At 42.5% G+C, this 19,223-nt stretch overlaps 1 protein-coding gene across 3 annotated transcripts in view; it reads right to left on the bottom strand.

The window, feature by feature from the left end:
• The window catches only part of CHD9 (chromodomain helicase DNA binding protein 9), a 90,716-nt gene that overhangs the window by 14,984 nt on the left and 56,509 nt on the right, over window positions 1-19,223 (bottom strand). For all 3 annotated transcript variants that reach the window (XM_060254270.1, XM_060254271.1, XM_060254272.1), the window contains 17 exons: window positions 18,874-19,129; window positions 17,968-18,178; window positions 13,208-13,403; window positions 12,582-12,749; window positions 11,797-11,976; window positions 11,347-11,457; window positions 10,410-10,606; window positions 8,737-8,936; window positions 7,390-7,549; window positions 6,331-6,420; window positions 5,248-5,351; window positions 5,043-5,160; window positions 3,097-3,154; window positions 2,783-2,825; window positions 2,429-2,648; window positions 1,581-1,783; window positions 285-1,184 (listed from right to left, as the gene is read on the bottom strand). In XM_060254270.1, coding sequence (XP_060110253.1) covers window positions 285-1,184; window positions 1,581-1,783; window positions 2,429-2,648; window positions 2,783-2,825; window positions 3,097-3,154; window positions 5,043-5,160; window positions 5,248-5,351; window positions 6,331-6,420; window positions 7,390-7,549; window positions 8,737-8,936; window positions 10,410-10,606; window positions 11,347-11,457; window positions 11,797-11,976; window positions 12,582-12,749; window positions 13,208-13,403; window positions 17,968-18,178; window positions 18,874-19,129 — 3,415 coding nt within the window. The remainder of the gene's footprint in view (window positions 1-284; window positions 1,185-1,580; window positions 1,784-2,428; window positions 2,649-2,782; window positions 2,826-3,096; window positions 3,155-5,042; window positions 5,161-5,247; window positions 5,352-6,330; window positions 6,421-7,389; window positions 7,550-8,736; window positions 8,937-10,409; window positions 10,607-11,346; window positions 11,458-11,796; window positions 11,977-12,581; window positions 12,750-13,207; window positions 13,404-17,967; window positions 18,179-18,873; window positions 19,130-19,223) is intronic.

The following is a 19,223-nucleotide window of genomic DNA, read 5'->3' as shown; positions in this document are numbered from 1 at the left end:
GCTCTAAAAGGAAGCCCCAAAATTTAGGAGCCAGGCTCACATTTCAATCCTCAGGGTGATGTTTTCTTACTATTGCTACCCCACCCACTCCAACAAACCTATGTGCCTCAATGAAATTTCTAGCTACCATTGTGATGTGACGCCTAGGATTCGTCAAGCCTAAAAGTGTCTTATTTTGACTTTCAACTACCCTCACGTTTAAAGACAATGCTATTTGTTTTATATTCCTAATTAACCCATTCAACACTTAATTTAACAACAGCTGCAAGTTTTCATGTGTTTACCTCTCTTTTGTGCCTCCTCTTCATCACTGTCACTCTCTTCAGATGAAGAGGAGGAAGACGAAGAGGACGACGACGAAGAGGACGAAGACGACGATGACGCTGAAGAACAAGATGAAGAGGATGAAGAGCTAGATCTGGAGCGTGAACAAGAAGAGGAAGATGATGAAGAGGAAGATGATCTGGAAGAACAGGATGATCTGTCCGAATCAGAATCTGAATCGGAGCTGGAGTCTGACCCTCTCTTGTTAGCTCTCTGTTTTTTGGAAGCAGTGTTTGGAGTTAGGGGCTCTGTCCTTGCTGCAACCATGCGCCTGTCGCTGTCTGATTTTACAACAGATCTGTGGTCTGCGGAATGTGATGGTGTGCCATTCTTTGGACTCAAAGGCTCAGTCTTTATTCCTCCCTGCACATCGTCGGTAGACATGGATTCTTCTCCTGAAGAATGAGGTTCTTCTTTGTGGTTTTCGTTCTTAACTTTTAAATCCTCAAGTGTGCTTCCTTTAACATCTAGCAGCCTTGCCTGAGGGTTGAGGGGTGATGCGGACAATGCCATCTGATACGGATGCAAAATTGGGGTAGGAGTTCTTGAAAGTGCTGCCTTGTTTTGACTGTAGTTCCTTTGGGCTGACATAAAGGAAAGCTCAGGATCACGAAGGATGTGGTAGTCTGTTCTGCTAACCCCATGCTTTGCAGCTCCAACCAGTAAATCCCAGTCATGAGTCCCACACTCCCACCAGACTGGAAGGTCTGGATTTGGCTGGCAAAGTTTTAACCGCTCAAATACTTGTGGATGACGGACAGCTTGCTCCCGTACCTTCCTGAGAAGTTCAATTCGATACAAGGTTCGAGATGCACGTTCCTCAGTAATTGGCTGGATGAAAATATTTGGATCCATGGATTCTGCACAAGAAACACACAAACCTCAGTACCTCCTCCCCCCTTTTTAACATTCCCCCTATGTTCTCATTTTAAAATAAGGTTCCCTAAGAACTGTTTTGCTATTTGGAAGGGGAAAAAAAATATTTAACAATATAATAAGCAGGGTTTTTTTTAAAAAAAATGTTGCCTGAAGGACTTCCCTCTGTCTCTATGACTATTATTGGCCTAATACAGCAGCCCCTCCAATTTACAGTAATGCTGGGGGGGGGAGGGGGTTTCCTGTGATGGTAATGGAACTTCTGCTGATGTAAAGACCCGTGTGACAGCATGATCATATACATTTTCAGCTGTGTTTCTTCTAAATCTGTTTTCATTTTCACAAAGAAAAAAACCCCAAGTGTCACAAAAGTAACCCACCATCTTTTGAAGGCAGGCGACAGACTCTTCTGCACATGGCCATGAAAGCGTACAAGTACTTCTCTAAGCTCTCATCCGTTTTCTTATGCAGCCGAGCCATGGCTCTAAATTTGGTCCAATCGAACTGACCCCTATCAGGATCAAATACAACACCAAAGGTGGAAACCACTCTGTAGAAGTCAGCTTCTTCCCTTCTTGTCCATCTAAATTTTAAATGGAAACAAAGCACCATTAAGTAGTTAAGCCGAAAGCTAGATCTGCTTGCTAGTTGGTATAGTTTTAAACTGAGTATTGCTCATTATTATTGTAAAAAAAAGGGAAAGGTAGTCCCCTGTGCAAGCACCAGTCGTTTCCGACCCCGGGGTGATGTTGCTTTCATGTTTTCACGGCAGACTTTTTTTAATGGGGTGGTTTGCCATTGCCTTCCTCAGTCATCTACACTTTCCCCCCAACAAGCTGGGGACTTGTTTTATTGACCTTGGAAGGATGGAAGGTTGAGTCAACCTCAAGTCAGCTAACTGGACCCAGCTTCCGCCAGGATCAAACTCAGGTTGTGAGCAGAGCTTAGGACTGCAGTACTGCAGCTTTACCACTTTGCGTCATGGGGCTCTAGTCATTATTATTGTAACCTGCCTTAAATCTGGTTTTGGAGAAAAGTGGGGATAAAAGCTCTAAGTGAATTAACACAAACAAGCCAACCAACCAACAGCCCTCCCCCCCCACCCCCCGAAAAACACCACACTCCAAAACCTATACTGCTAGAAATCATAATAGTAGAGGAAACAAATGCAAATGCTTTTTGTGATCTATTTGAACATGCAAACCTAATACTTATATTTTGAGCAAACCTTTGCTGTCTTTCAATTTTGGCAGCCATTTTTGGATTCAGAGAAGCTTCTTCATACGGAGTCTGAATCACACAGGCCTGAACTGGAAACACAGGTTGGATTTGTTGGATTTGCCTGTTCTTACTGGTACGCTGATAGGCTGTTATTAAGCGACGCAAACGTGTTGTTAAGGCAGACTGTGTTGGCCAGTAAAGCTTATCCCCTTCAATCATCTGACCATCTGTAATTGGGAAAACATGAAAGAATAAAAAAATATTTCATACTGATTTGTTGGGTTCTGTACCATACAAAACGTAGGCTTGTTCTATTCCAGAATAGTAAGTGTACACAGTACCAGTTTATAATTTTTTTTACCTCCATCTGCTATTATTAGGTCCCCCGGTGATGACACATCATCCTAAATCACAAATTTAAAAGAGATCAAGAATGAACAGAAGCATGATTCAGACTACAATCACCTGTCCTGCAGATAAATACAGATTGTGGACAACTTTTAAATTTAAGAAGCTCACAACTTTTCCCACAGAAAAGTAAACACTGTACATTTAAATTTTAAAAGGGATCCTAGTAAACTAATCCCACAATTGATTTTCTACAAGTTTACAATCAAGCATGAAGTATGGTAGGCTCACCAAATTTGTAATAAAAATAAAATACAGAAGTATTACCTCTATGTCGTCTTTAAACATGGCTGGTGCTGGTTTATATTCTGGATCTTCTACATCTCTGCAGGAATACAGAAGCATTACAAACCTGTCAAGTATGTATCTTACCATGCAATTTGTTACTTGACATAAATCACTTCAGTTTGGTGTAGTGGTTAAGTGTGCGAACTTTTATCTGGGAGAACCGGGTTTGATTCCCCACTCCTCCACTTGCACCTGCTGGAATGGCTTTGGGTTACCCATAGCTATCACAGGTCTTGTCCTTGAATGGGCAGCTGCTGTGAGAGCCCTCTCAGCCCCACCCACCTCACAGGGTGTCTGTTGTGGGGGGAGAAGACATAGGAGATTGTAAGCTGCTCTGAGTCTCTGATTCAGGGAGAAGGGTGGGGTATAAATCTGCAATTCTTCTTCATTTGAGAGTGGAAAGGATAACTGCAAAGCCTGGATATTTTGGTACTAACCACCTGGATTCTCTCTTTGTAAAAGTCTGTTCTAACTGTAGCCAGACTCTTTCTGGATCTTGATAACTGAACATAAGAGAACCCATGCTGGATCAGGCCAATGGCCCATCAGGTCCAATACTCTGTGTCACACAGAAGCCCAAAAAACCAGACACCATCAGGTGCGGCAGGACACTAGAAGCCCTCCCACTGTGCCCCCCAAGCACCAAGAATACAGAGCATCACTGCCCCAGACAGAGAGTTCCAACAAGATAGAGAGTTGCAAACTGGAGGAGGGTGGCAGAATTTCAGCTCCAAGCAAGACCACTCAAGAGCAGTAAATTCTGGTTCCAAAGCATTCATTTCCCCCTACTTGCTGTTCTACTACAGCAACAGACCTTTAGCTCTTACAGTGATTCTTTTGTTTGCAAAGAGCTTCACAGAGCACTTAGATGTTAAGCTTCCTTCTAATTCACAGAGTAGCTGCAACTTCTTTATAGTTTCCCTATATTTGATGATGTTGCTCAACTAGAACGCAACCTAGCCCCTCCACATCTTTCAAGGGAAGCACTACATTACAAATGGTCTGGACTTTGAAGAATGTGTACAATATGCAGGGACTCACTTAGGGCATAATGCAACTCAGTCTTGCCCCCTGCCCTGCTCCACAAGGGGACATGTCACATGGGCATATGGACATATGCATGCAGACAGCACAAGGGAAAATATCAGAAAATTAGAAAGCTGTGTGCCCCTCAATTATAACTAAAGGTAAAGGTAGTCCCCTGTGCAAACACCAGTCATTTCCATATAACTACCTAGCCCTCCTTCTGTGCATCATGCAAGTTACTGATACTTGAAGAAAGGTAGACTGCGGCATTTTCTACAATTATTAGAAGAACTTCATGCAACCCTTTAGGTGCAAAACCAGGCAGAATTAAGTACTTTAAAGTCTTGTGCATTTTAAATGGAAGAACATTCTTAACTCTCTCCTTGGAGGGGAGTCTGTCACAGCCAGTGGCACCTTAAAAGGATTTTATTTTAGCTGGATCATACTCTTTCGCTTACATGCGCAAACATTTTTTTAAGCACGTTAAGTAAGAGATTTCCCATAAAACAGTCTCTTCCAGTCTGAACATGTGCACAGTGGCAGATCTTCTCTGAGCTCTCTTCTGACTGTTCTCTCCCTTTATTCTATTAGATTTGTGATGGTTCAAACGTGGTTTTTCTCTGGCTGCAGCACTAGCCGTCTGAATCGGCCTCTCCGAGGAGGCCAGAACGGCTCCTACATTGGCCTACTTTCAGAGGCATCATAAAGCGCCTCTCTGTTTTAACAGGCAGTTGATGAAGGCTGTTTTATTTTCTTTGCTGCTGATTTGGGGGTAATTAGGGATATTAGTCGGATGCCTGTGCTTGAATGTTTTATTTTTGTATAGCGCTTGAGTCGTAAGCTGTCTGAACTAGGAGAGATGTTAGTTATATTTAAAATGCTTTTGTAGAAAGTCATACCCGTCAATATAATCATTCGCCCTTTGCTCAGCAGCAACTGCCTTGTCATCGGGTTTCCCCACTCGTTCCAGGAAGCAAAGGGCAGCATCTGCTCTAATTGTATTGTACTTTTCATAACCTGCAAAAGAAACACGACATACTATGAACATAACTTCAAAATCAGAACAAACCGAACAGCGAAAGCAAGAAAAAACACATCACTTGCCGTGCTTAAAAACTCCTATTAGGAGAGATTTATCTGCCTCGGTATCCCACCACTCTGCTGGCACTTCAGAATGGTCTGGCTCGGGGATCCAGACATCAATTTCACTGAAATGTTTACACCCGGGGGGGAAAAAATACACCAAACGTTACTTTTGTTTATTACTGCATGCACTGATTTGGTCTGCTTAAATAAACATCAATACATCAATAAGCAAACATCAATACATATTCATGGAGTATAATAAAGGCTAAGAGAAGAAGACGATTGTAGATTTATACCCTGCGCTTCTCTCTGAATCAAGAGTCTCAGAGCAGCTTATAATCTCCTTTATCTTCTTCCCCCACAACAGACACCCTGTGAAGTGGGTGGCATTGAGAGAGCTCCCCCAAAAGCTGCCCTTTCAAGGACAACTCTTGCGTAAGCTATGGCTGACCCAAGGCCATTCCAGCAGCTGCAAGTGGAGGAGTGAGGAATCAAACCTGGTTCTCCCAGATAAGAGTCTGCAGACTTAACCACTACACCAAACTGGCTTCAGGATTCAGGAGCACCCCTATTCAAGTCTTCTGTCACAAAGCATCAGCTTGTGCCGGGCAACTCACTGTCAATCTGTCTGAGCCATCTGTTTCTAACATGGGGTTAACGCTAGCCTACAATAGAAGGCTGTGGTAAGGATGACCAAATAACATTCAATAAACTAGGTAAGCGCCAGTGTTCCCTCTAAGCTGAGTTAGTGTGAGCTAGCTCATAGTGTTTTAGCCATCGGCTCACACATTTTTGTCTTAGCTCAGGAAGGATGGCCCCTGAGGAAACTAATTTATGCAGCAGCCAAATTGCTTCCTCACTACTTTTAATGCCAGTAGCTCACAAAGTAGAATTTCTGCTCTAAAGACTCCACAGCTTAGAGGGAACACTGGTAAGTGCTAAGGGTTTTAAAGTTATAGAGTACTGTTCTCCAGTGTAAATGCTCTGAAACATTTAAATAGCAAATGCTACTGAAACTCAGCTCACTCAAATATTCTGTAGAGTAGCTCCATTTAATAATCAGCACTGCTTAAAAATCAATTGACTTCAAGCACAGCTTACCTGGCTTCAACTCCTTCAAAAACCTTTTGGCACTCATTACCAATGACCTCCTGTTTCAAATAATACAGCATCCTTACTCGAAGCAAGACCCTAAATAGGAACACACAAACACACAAATTGAATTCTGCTGTTTCTAATTCAGGCTATTTTTAAAAGACAGAACAGCCACCCACACCTCAAATCCAGCATTTTTCTGCCCCAAGAGTTATCTGCCTCCAAGACCAGTTCGGATGTAGTATTCGCTGTTCATGTTATCCTATACCAAGTTTTATGTACACTGTGGCTCCGCTGACTTTAATGGAACCTAAGCATGCTTGACTTAAATGTTAACTCAGTGCTGTTAAAAATTGCCTCTGTGTAGAACTCCCGGCAGCAATGCACAGAACCGCACCGTTTGCAAGGGTAATTTCCAGCAAATCCAGGCAGTTTCCGGTGGTAGGTTAAATTCTGTAACTAGCATCCTTAATTTTAAACAAACAATACTTAATTTTAAACAAACAAGTTGGGCCATGTAGAAGCTCTTTGAAAAGAACACGACAGAGTCTGTGAACTTCATACCTAACCCACAGCCCACTTTAGGTTTCACTATGAAAAGAAATAAATCAGGCTATTTGCTCCTCTTCAATCTAACTCCCAGCCAGCTGATGGTGCTGTTCTGTGGTGGAAAAATTCTCTGGTGTGGAGGGAATCTAGGGTCATATCAATCCATACCTTTAAATTTGTCTCATGAAAAGCTAGAATGTTTCTACCACCTGGGTGTCTTATTCTGACCGTGCACACCCCCCCCCCCACATCTCTTAAATCCAAATTTGGCTCCCAGCGCACCTGCAGACAGCATACCTGCTTTAGTAGCGTAAAGAGTGACATACAATACGGCTGCAATCAGCATACTAAGATCCCATTTCAGTAACTCTACATGAGTCCACAATAAAGCTTATTAGCTTTTAATAAGGACACTTATTTGCACTTCAAAAGGAAGCATATTCAGTCCTGAAACACGACATGCAAGCTAGTTTCATAAGCTTAAAGACAAACTAACGTATTTATAGTGTTACTCACTTGTTGCAGTGATGCTTTATGTGCTTTTTATACCCTTCATCTTGCAACAGATGCTCTGGATTATACTTTCGAAGCCATTCTGCTTTATGTATATCGAAAGTGCTTGCCTGAGTCTTAACTTTCTTTCCTTTTCGACCCCTGGGGACAGGGGCTGACAAACCTATTCAATGGAAAGAACACAGTACAGCGACAGCATAAAATATAGGAAGGGAAAACCATCTTGCCAGCTGCACTCCACCTTGACTGTGCTTTTGTCTCCTTCTGGTTTGCCGGTATAAGTCAAAGCCAAAAGCACAAGCCCATGGCTCACAATGGATGTTCATGGATAAACCACCTATAGAATCCAAACTAGCCAAAAATATACTTTATATAGTATTTTTACCTTAAACTGTTCTCCTTGGGGGAGAAAAGCAGAATATTAATACCTTCTAAACTCACAGATCTTGAGAGATTAAAATGCGCAATTTGCTGCCAGAAGACGTAGTGCTGACCACAGAAATAAACAGCTTTAAAAGGCACTAAACCTCTGAACCCCAGTGCCAGGAGGCAACATCAGGGGAAGGCCTCAGCCTCGATGCCCCGTTTCTTTGCCCTCCAGAGGAACTGATTGGTTACTGTGTAAGACAGGATGCTGGACTAGATGGACCACTGGTCTGATCCAGCAGGGCTCTTCTTATGTGCTTATGATAAAGTCTTGTTTCACATATGTAATACATAAAAAAACAAAAACTTCACAGAGAATAATCTATTTGCCTTTAAAATTCAGCACCACACTTCAAATAAGTGTAGGTAATACAAAAGAAATACCAAGCCAGCAATATAATGGCAGAAACATTTAATTTTATTATGTTATATCAGTTCTGGCTAATGGCTAAAAGACTTGCAGGGCCTTTGTAAGCAAAGTTACACCTTAGAAGTCCACTGAAGTCAAGGTGGGCATAGAAGGGTGTAAGAAGAAGAATTGTATATTTATCCCGCCCTTCTCTCTGAATCAGAGACTCAGAGTGGTTTACCATCTAAATATAAAGATAAAGGAGATTGTGAGCCGCTCTGAGACTCTGAGATTTGGAGTGGAGGGCAGGATATAAATCCAATGTCATCTTTTTCCTATATCTTCTCCCCCCACAACAGACACCCTGTGAGGTAGGTGGGGCTGAGAGAGCTCTTATAGCAGCTGCCCTTTCAAGGACAATTCCTACGAGAGCTATGGCTGACCCAAGGCCATTCCAGCAGTTGCAAGTGGAGAAGCGGGGAATCAAACCCGGTTCTCCCAAATAAGAGTCCACGCACTTAACCACTACGCCAAACTGGCTCTCCTGCTTAGGGGCAACGCTGCTGGATCCTTACCAAGGTGATTCTGCAGTTCTCGAGTTTGTCCATCCTCAGTTGGCGTGATGAGGTCCCATATAAAACCTTTTATCTTTTCATCTCCTCTGTAGTGAACAAGGCAATAAGCTAAGAGTGCTCGGCAAATTATCTCCACGTCTTGTTCATTTAGCTGCCTTTTGAAACGTCCATGTGACAAAATCTCTCTCCAGCGACCCCACCTAGTTAAAATTTAACACCAGTCAGCATTTAAAACATAAATGTTGTGCCGAATTCTAAAAGCACTTTTGGTTGCTGACTCCTTTACAGGAAGGGTCAAACTGTAGTTAAAGCATTATACAACAGAACCTTCATAATCCAGCACGCAATTATCCAAAAAGCTCAGTTAACTGGCATTTCCAGAACGCAAACTCCTCTGCCCCGGTCACCATACTGCGGTGACTTCAGACGTGCACGTGTCTCACTCCTGTTGCTCCAGCCAGCTTGATGCCTCTGGCCATTGCTGGGCTTCTGACAGCTGGTGCTGTCAGATGACATCATCCTTGGGCGTGCCTCTTCTCCCACTGTCTGCACTGAGCTGCTGAGAACCAGTTCTGCCAGATGGCTCCTGGATAGCTGGCCCACTTGTCTGCCTTCTGCATGGGATGGCTTGGTGGCTAGGGAGAAGTGGGAGGGTTCTGCAGAGTCTTCTGTGTGTGTGGGGGGGCTGGTTCTCAAAACTTACAACACACTGAAGTGTTTCAGTAATGCATTGCCAATATCTGGGTGATGAAAAGCATAGCCTGCAAGTGTTTCAGATTCTTTCTTCCTTCTCTTCAGCTGCCCCATGACATAATTGGGAAACCCACTCTTTCTGAGCAAATCTGCATGTCTAGTGCCAAGCTTAACTTACTATTATCTTTCTCAAATACCTCTTCAACTGTGGCAAGCAATCTAAGCATCTCCAAAAAGCTTCTTCTGGCTTTGCAATTCTAATATATAATGCAACTTCTATTTAACCACACAGCATGTTTTGCGCTAGCTTACAACAGTAATTTTTTTTCAGTGACATTCGGATTTTGTATTTTTTTCCCTAATATTTCATGTTCTCCATTAAAAACCTCCTAAATAGATGTGTAGCCTCCTGCTAAGACCTTCTGAAGCTTGGCTGTTTTGGTTCCTTTAATCCAGCAACAAAATATGGTCGTGTAACAGTGCTGCAGCATCATTATCACATCATTGCTCTGGAGCAGGGGTGGCCAAACTGCGGCTCAGGAGCCACATGTGGCTCTTTCACGCATAGTGTGTGGCTCTCAAAGCTCCCACCACCCTGTCGGCTGGCTTGGAGAAGGCATTTATCTCTCTAAATCACTTCTTAAAGCCAAGCCAGCTGGCAGCTTGGAGAATGCATTTATAGTTAAAGTTACTTTCTTTCCACCTCTTCCTCCCATCTATATTTGCTTTCTTTCCAGCTCCCTTTCCACCTTTCCTTCCTTCCTTGCAGTTTTCAAACATCTGACGTTCATGTCTTGCGGGGCTCCAACATCTGACACTCATGTCTTATGGCTCTCAAAACATCTGGCACTTATTCTATGTGGCTCTTCCATTAAGCATGTTTGGTCACCCCTGCTTTGGAGTCAGAGACGCAATCAACTGTAAGATCACTAGTCACACAGGGAAAGGCACATTTTCCAAAGTAACAAAAGCATGATTACCCGTAGACTAGCAGGTTTTTCTCCACCCTGAAGCATTCTGTTCTTCCATATCCATTGGAGCGGTCACAGGGTCTTCGTAGTTTTGGTTTATCATCCCCTTCGCTCTCAATGTCAGATAACTCAGCAAGCTCATCTTTTGTGGCACTAAATGGCCTTGTTTGTTTCCTAATTCTGGGAGTGTCAATGACCAGGCTGTTCTGTGAAGGTGTAAAGAGAGTATATATATATATATTTGAGACAAGTACATGACCTTTAGCTTGCAAAATTAGTTATCAAAAAATCCTCCTAAGGACATCTTGGTTCAGGTGTTAGACAATTAAATACGGCATTACTTCTAACGTCATGGTTCTTTAAGTGAAATTATAACTTTGTTATGGAGGAACACACACTAGATAGATGAAGTGGAAACTCCCTTGTGTGCAGCCCGTCTTCAACTGCAAGCAGGTGGGGAGGGAGGCAGGGGTAGACTGACATGGCATTCCTCATCACTGATAATGCAGTCCAGTTGCTAGGCTAGAAGATTCCTGCCGCTTTTTGCTTCCACTGGGAGGAACTGGTGAAACAAAGTAGCAAGGAGACAACCCCGGGAGGCATCAATTTAGGAGAAACACCTCACCTTGCAACAAAGTTTGATAACCTTTGCTGTAGAAAACAAAGGCAAGTATTCTAAATACTTCCAGTTCCTACAGGGGACTGATATTTGTTAGATCTTCCTCAAAGCACAAAAGAAAGAACTCTCCTCAAAGGAGACGTATGTGCCACTTTGGATGGAAGACTTAGGGTTGCAACATCCAAAAAAATTAGTACTTCAAGAGTGCTAATCTTATGGTCAAATCTGCTACAATTACAATTCTCATGGGCTATTAAAAACCTGACTAGGACAATTAGAAATATGCACATGTTCAGGCCTGTTACTACAGAAAACATTAATACTTACTCTGCCACTGATGGCATCCAGGTCTATTTCTGCTTTTTTGGCCCACTTCTGCCAAAAATTGGGATCATCTAATGAAATATCTGTCCTATTTCCAGATGCAACAAAACTAGCCTGTAGCAAATACAACAGAGTATATCATCGAAACACAAGCCTAATTTAAAGAGCTATCCCACCCCTTATTAGGAGAGAGAAAGGCCACCACCTTTCCAACCAACCCCTTTCAAGGCAATCTTATTAATTACATATCTTGGGGGGGGGGGGGGGGGGTTGAACCTGGAATACCATGTAAATAAATTTCCTCCCATGTTCACATTGCAATCCTGATGGGGACATCTGTCACAAGAGGTGGGGCATTCACTTACAGGGGATTCTGAATGTTCAGATTTCTCTCAGTGCTCTATGAATAAAAACACCACCATGCAACCATCACATACCAAAATTTATACCTACTTTAGCAAAAGTTGAGCCCCTCCCTTCAGATTCAATTGTGATTGTTTTTGTGCGACGCTGCAGGATTTGATCAATATCCTCCTCACAGAATTTAGAGCCCTCGTCTTCCTCGTCCATAATGGCACCATAAGCACCTCTTCGAAGCAAGTCCTCGATTTCCTTCTTTGAGAGCTGCTGTATCTGTGCAGATAAGATTTTGATGTTGTAAGAGATTTTGATTCAACGGAGAAATACATGTCCAGTAATCCATATTTTAGTTATTAATTATGCATTTAGGTAAAAACAAATTCACGGCAATGAATCACTGTACTCTGTTTTAGCAATTCGAAGAATTTAAATCTTATATAAAATTTCTACATCATTATTTCATTATGGAATTCCTCACTGTGCATATTCATTTTTATGTTTGCTGTTTCCTTCAGACTTGCATACAAAGAAACTTAGACGACTCACACAGAAAGTCTCAAGGAAGTCCAAGATACATTTTGTTGAATATTTTTAAAACATCATATATCCACTTCCAAGAACTCAATATGCTAAAGAGCCAACATTCTCTCTTGAGCAGTGCCAACTTTCCAGTTCAAACCAATTATTGTTTTAAAAAAAATTACAAGTGTTATGTGAAATGAAGGAGGTTTTACAAAGCTTTAAGATCCTCGTGGAGTCAGTTCTTTACATCCCTTTTCTACATAATAACCACACGGGCAGAAAAAAGTGCTGAAGAAATTGTACCAATTCCCACCCTCTGAAAGGAACAAAGTGGGTTTAGGGGTAAGAGTACATACACCACCAACACTATTTTCTCTTCCACTCATGCTTTGCAAGACAGCCTTGTCCAGGCCCAGCTTCAGACTTGCTCTGTCAAACATCTCTCTCTCATAAGAGTTCCGAGTTATCAACCTGTAGACTTTCACAGCTTTGTTTTGACCAATCCTGTGGCAACGGGCTTGGGCCTGAAAAGGAAAGGTATATATATAATCCATCAGATGTCATCATCAGAAAGAATTCTATCATTACTGGTGGCTCATTCTGAAACTTCCCACAGAATAACATAAAGAGCTATAACTAAACCGAAGACAGAAAACAGAAACGTAGCAAGTTTTCTTGGTGAGATGATTTACAAGGAAAATTAAAATCAAGATTAAAACAAAACAAACAAATCCTTTGTGCCCTAAGGGACAAATCCAAACTAAATTTCATACAAGCGGAACAGAAATATCCTGCCTCCCTTTCCCAGTGATCTCCACGAAACGTTAGGGAACTCTGAGAAACAACAGGAGGGGTTTCTGCAACAGGAAGAGGGAATCAGTAGAAACTGCCCGTTTAGTCCGGATCCAACTCTGTGTATATTTTAGGTGTATGTTTTGACATTCTTACCCTAAATCTGTAGGGCTAGTCACACAAGCATTACCTGCAAATCGTTCTGAGGATTCCAATCAGAATCAAAAATTATGCAAGTATCAGCTGCTGTCAGATTAATGCCCAGTCCACCAGCTCTCGTACAAAGAAGGAACACAAACCGATCAGAGTCTGGTTTGCTAAAACGATCAATTGCAGCCTGACGCAAGTTCCCCCTTACTCTTCCATCAATTCGCTCATACAGGTACCTTTGAAATGCAAAAAAAAAAAAAAAAAATTAAAATAATAATTAAAAAAAATAAACATAAGCCTGAAATTACAACAAATAAGCATTCAGTTCTGTGTTCTCCAACAGCCATTTAATGCTCCAATAACCACACTCTCTTAATAAGCATGTGGATCTCCTTCCCTGTACTCTAATAAAACATCTCAGGCCAACTGCCTTGGACCTCTGACAAGCCCACACACTCACACACCTACCCATCCATCAGAAGTAGCGTTCAAGGAGCCAAAGAAATACTAATTCTTGTTCCAAAGGGATTAGCGGGCTTGGGAACTGTCACATTTTTAAGTATCTGAACACGGCATTTGGCTTCTCATAAAGGGAATGGTGACAACTGGCTGCATTCAGATTGCATTCACAGAAACAGAATGCAATACATGAAGCTCTATTCTCATCAGAGGAAATTACCAGGAAATCCTGGCTGAGATATTCTTCCCGCTTATTCCGCAGGCGTCGCTGTGCAAATGAGCCAAGTGTTTATCCCTGCCAGAGGCAGGAGGGATCTCCCCATTATAGGATATGCTGTGATAGCAGTGATGGAAAAAAAGATCGCTTGGTGAAAAGGCCTGCTGCAACATGCAGGAAAACTATCACTTGTTAAGTAACACAACCGTCTGAAACATGCCGAGCTCGCAGACCAAAATAGAACTATGGGAGTACTAAAAATAGAGCTGCTGCCATTAATCCTACATCAACACTCTCAGCAGCAGTGTCATGGGTGGGGCCAGAGCTACTCCATCCACCAACAAGAACCTTAGCAGTTACAGTCAATCATCATTATCTCATTCTGTGAAACCAGAGGAGTGAATCCAGGCAAGGATGTTCAAGAGTGGCATCCAGGGTGGGCTGAATTGCTGCCACAGAGACTCTAGACAAGGGGTGTCAAACATGTGACCCGGGGGCCGAATCAGGCCCTTGGAGGGCTCCTATCAGTCCCTCGAGCAACTGCCTGTCATCTGCTTCCTTCTCCTTCTCTCGCTTCCTTCTGCATAACAGCTTGCTTTGCAAGGCTTGCTCAGTTGCACAGGAGCTATAGAGCCAAGCCTCTCTTCCTTCTGTTGGCTGATACTCCTCCCCTCCTGGTCCTCTGGGGAAGGAAGCAAAGAGCCAGAGCTTCCTTTGCCCAGTTTCCTGGATCCCATGGGAGAGTTACAAAGAAAACACCTTTAAGACCAAATGCCGAGATGAATACTTAAAAAATATGTGGCAGGTGTAAGAAGGAAGAGCTTTGAATATGGATGTAAAGAGAGAGATTGTATCTTCTGAACAAAAGATAGCAGACAGAGATGAAAACTAGTATCTAAAGACATCTGGATTAAGATCTTAGATAAGGGCCCAGCTGCAAGAATGGCAATATTACTTTAACTCCTGCTGACTGGCAAGTGATCTATGTGTGCCTACGTCAATGAACAAGCACCTTTCAGGATGGTCCATACATACAATGTGGGAGATCCATGTGAGAAGATGGTATTTATTATTTCATTAGGGTATCAGCATTATTTATTCAAGTATTTCTACACCACTTTTCTCCCCACTGACACCCACCCCACCCACAATATTGGGAGCTCCTGAATAACTCGGAAGGAGAGGGAAGAATCCATAAAGCATCATCATGCCACAGAAAGCTGCAGGATTTGAGTACTGGTTAATTAAATGGATAAAGCCTTTTTACCTGAATTTTAAAAAAAAATATGAAAACGTGACCTTTGGAAAGGCACTCCCTACTCCTTTGTTAGAACCGAAGCTTTCAGCAGGACAGCCTGCCCTTAGATGTAAGATTCCTAACATCTTTCTTATTAGAGAAGCCTGTGAGAAAGTTTAGCACAGGAGGGAATGCTGCCCCTTGACTATTCCTCTCCCATTCTGTCAGATGAACAGACAGAGGTTTCGACCTCTTCTCATTGGTTGGAATCAGCCATAGCAACACCTGTGGCAGCTGCAAAAGGAACTAAAGATGGCTCTCTGTTCTCATCACAGCTGCGAGGACTGGTAGCAGCTTGGAGAAAGGTGCAGTGATGCAGCCAAGAGATTATGAGGTAAACAGAAGGATTTACAAGAGAGAAGAGAGCATCTGAGAGCGTAACGCTGTGCAGCCGACAGGGCTGGAACTGGGAGATCACTCCTCACACCAGCAAGTACAAAAGCTCAGCACACTTGCATGGTTCCACTCGAGGAAGAAGTCGGAAGAGTACCTGAGACTCAATTCACTCCTCCACTGGCAGCCTACATACAAAAACATAACGCTGCTGGATATCCCCAAGCCACTCAGAGAATGGCAGACCTAGCAGACAAGTGACTCTTTCTTGGCAGATGAAGCAACCATTTGGCCTATCAATCTGAGTGCTTTCTAGGATGAAATACATTTCCCTTCAAGGTTTTAGCGTTAGCTGTATACAACATTAAATAACTGCATAGTTCATCGTGCAAACTATGTATATGCCAATAAAACCAGTGAACACAAAAGAGATTTTCTTCAAGTTAAGGCTTATTAGAATGCCTAGCTTGTTTCCCCCCTATTCAAAAAAACCAGTAGCAGAATCTCCCTGCGTGGGGTAAAGCAGGCCACTACATTGATTCGGTGTTTAGTCACCAGCTTAAAGTGCCCTAGGTTTTCTTCACCACTAATCAGTCATAAAGCTGCGCAGAAGATAATCTGAAAGGCCACAGGCATTTGGCAGGCAGCCATGCTCCCAGAGTTATGCATTTTGTAACGTATTGTAATATATTAGCTCTGACAATTCTAACCAAAGGGCAATGTCAAGCAACTTCACACTTCCATGACTCTTAAGGAGGAAATTCCATCTGCATGCATGCTGCATTAAGTGCATTAAGTGCATCACAAGTAATATGCCTTTCCGCCTATTACAGAAACACAAGTGGGCACCCTCAGAAACCAAAGGGGGGGGGGATTCCCTCGTCCAACCCAAGCTTTGCTGTCTCAGCAGCATTTAACCCTACCCCACCCTATCCCAGCTTTGCTGCGGTTCCCCCTCCTGCCAGTGGAGGCCTGGCTCCCCACCCATGATGGATACTGCACAGTTTCCCGTTGCCGCTGCTGCTGAGCCTGACACAGCTACCCTTCCTGTCGACGCTGCAGTGCCCAGCTTCTGCCACTGAGCCTACTGCCACTCCTACTCCCCCCTCCACAGTTCCTGGTGTCTGCCTCGAGACCCATCACGGCTCCCACCCTTCTCAACATTGACACTGTGGCTCCCCATCTCTGCTGCCACCACCAGAGGTGGTAGAGGAGTTGCCTGCCATGTGCACAGACAATGCTTATGGTATTCTATTTGTGGGGGGGGGGGGGGAGGAGGGTTAAACCTCCCAATGTATTTTTAACTTTTAATGTTTTGTTTTGTCTTTTGTAAACTTGGGAGATCCACCAAATGCAGAACTCTTTGTTTACTGTCAGTGTGGCCCTGGTCAGTGACTTTACATATGCATAGATGGGGGGACCATATTGGAATATTAAGGTGACTGCATTAAAAGTAGTCAAGATTATGTAAAAAAATCAGCTGTAATAGTAAACATTTAACAGCAACCCTCAGTTACTAATCCAATTCCTTAACAAAATATGTAACATACAGTTTAATATCTTTTGTCAAAATATAGGAACCACACATTTCAGACTCTGAAGGCATTCATCTTTTTCATCTGCGTGCTTTCCCCCTGCATGAACTCAATTAATGTAAGCAAGAGAAATTGATTTACACCCCACCTTTCTCCCCAATGGGAAATCCAAACTGGCTTACATCATTCTCCTCATCTCCATTTTATCCTCACAACAGTCCTGAGAAGTGGCTTCGGTTGAGAGTGCATGACTGGCCTGACATCACCCTGGAAGCTTCCAGAGAAGAGTGGGGATTCAAACCTGGCTCACCCAGATCCTAATATGACACTCTAACCACTACACCACACTACAAGGCAACCATGTATGTCTTGCAATCAATTTCATAAACTACTATTAGCTCTCTACAGCAGAATGACTAAAGTTCCAATTAAAATTGATTTGACAGTATCGCTTAAAATTTCAGTTTATGCTCCTCCACGCTGCTACTTCAGTCTGCAGGGCTGGGCTTTCAGTTGTGGTGCAAGGGAACAACTGGCCATTCAGGCCTACGTCACAAGTCACTTCACTTCTAACTACCTGGTTACTCACAGCTACAAGACCCTACTGAAAAGCATTTACCATTCTGCTTCATTACATTATCTGATTGTAACATGAATGCTTTATTTGTGGCATTGTACTCATGTGTGCAAGTCACCACTCATCAAGCAAGGAGCATAGACATTCGAATAAGTCACTAACATTCAATAACCAAGGGATGGAAAAATCAAGAGTCATACAGAGCCACTGTACAAGTCAGTACATCAGACTGCAACCAGAGACACCCAATCTAATCTAAAACTCAACAAGTAACTTTAAGCCACACACAATCAGCCTAAACTACCCCAAAGGGCTTTATAATCAGTAATTAAAATACAATATACAATTAAACTGCTTACTTACAAAACAAACAGTATCCTACCTTTTATGTATAAGGTAGTCTTCAAGAATATCAAGACAGCGGACCATCTGAGAGAAGATAAGCACTTTATGGCCTCCTGCTTTCATTTTTGGAAGAAGTTTGTCTATGAGAACCAATTTCCCAGCAGACTGGATCATTGCTTGTAGGTGGAAATCAGGAGCAGTTGGGTTGTACGTCTCTCTAAATTCTCCAAGGATTTTTTCTTCGGCACCTGCCAGATAAGGTGTACACATTATTAATATTAGTAAGCCTTTCTTTCTGTCACTTTGACTCAAGTTGAACATCATTTTAATGGCTACTCTGTAAATTGTATAGGAGCATAACTAAGGCCAGATTATCTCCATTTAAAATCACCACCCTTGACACCAACATTTTTCATGTTAATATTTACTCCTAAAGGGTCTGGACCAAGGGTTCTTTTTTTCTGCTTGCTGAAGGGATAGTTTCACATTTTGCACTACAACGCCGTGTGAGAAACCATGAAAGTAAACCTAAAAATGTTCTTCCACTTGTCCAAGTTCTTGTAAAGCAGAAGTTCCAGAACTACACTGTGTGAACTTCACATGTCCTTATGCAAGCCTTGCTGGAGCAGGGCTAATCGCCATTTCCCTTCTCCTCATGGCTCTTGGAATCCAACCCATTAATCACTAGGACTTCAGCTTCACAATAAGAAGAGCAGTAAGCGAGGTGATTGTTCAGACTGAATTTAGCATTCATGTAGCCTCATAAAGAATGTGCAAGGACTTCACTCACCCTAAAAAGAAGGTACAATAGCAATCCAATTCTCTGATTTATGAATACTCTTCTGAAATTCATATCAATTACAGCTTTACTGAGGTCGGTAGTGTTTTATGATACACAAACAAACCCTCCAGCAATGAAATGATGGAACTTTTGACATTTTACCTTTGATAAGATATGGGTGATTGCAGCACTTCCTGAGTTCCATCATAGTGTTAACTAAGTTGGGTACATTGGCTTGGCCTGCACCTTTTGACAAAAATGCGAAGTTCTTCTCTAAAATAGCTCGATAATACTTTTTCTGGATATTTGTTAGCTCTACTTCAATAATGGTTTCTTCCTTGGGAGCCAACTTCTTTTCTACATCTTCTTTTAGCCTTCTCAGCATCATCGGCTTCAAGATAGCTTGCAGCTTTTGCACCTAAAGAAAATACAAATTATCTGCAGACACGTACACATTTATATATGCACCTGTCAGAAGTTCTGAGTCATTTACAAGGTAGCATAAGTCATAT

This window comes from Heteronotia binoei, chromosome 14 (genome assembly GCF_032191835.1).
Source record: "Heteronotia binoei isolate CCM8104 ecotype False Entrance Well chromosome 14, APGP_CSIRO_Hbin_v1, whole genome shotgun sequence".
Taxonomy (NCBI): Eukaryota; Metazoa; Chordata; class Lepidosauria; order Squamata; family Gekkonidae; genus Heteronotia; species Heteronotia binoei.
This window is presented reverse-complemented; position numbering and strand designations above follow the sequence as displayed.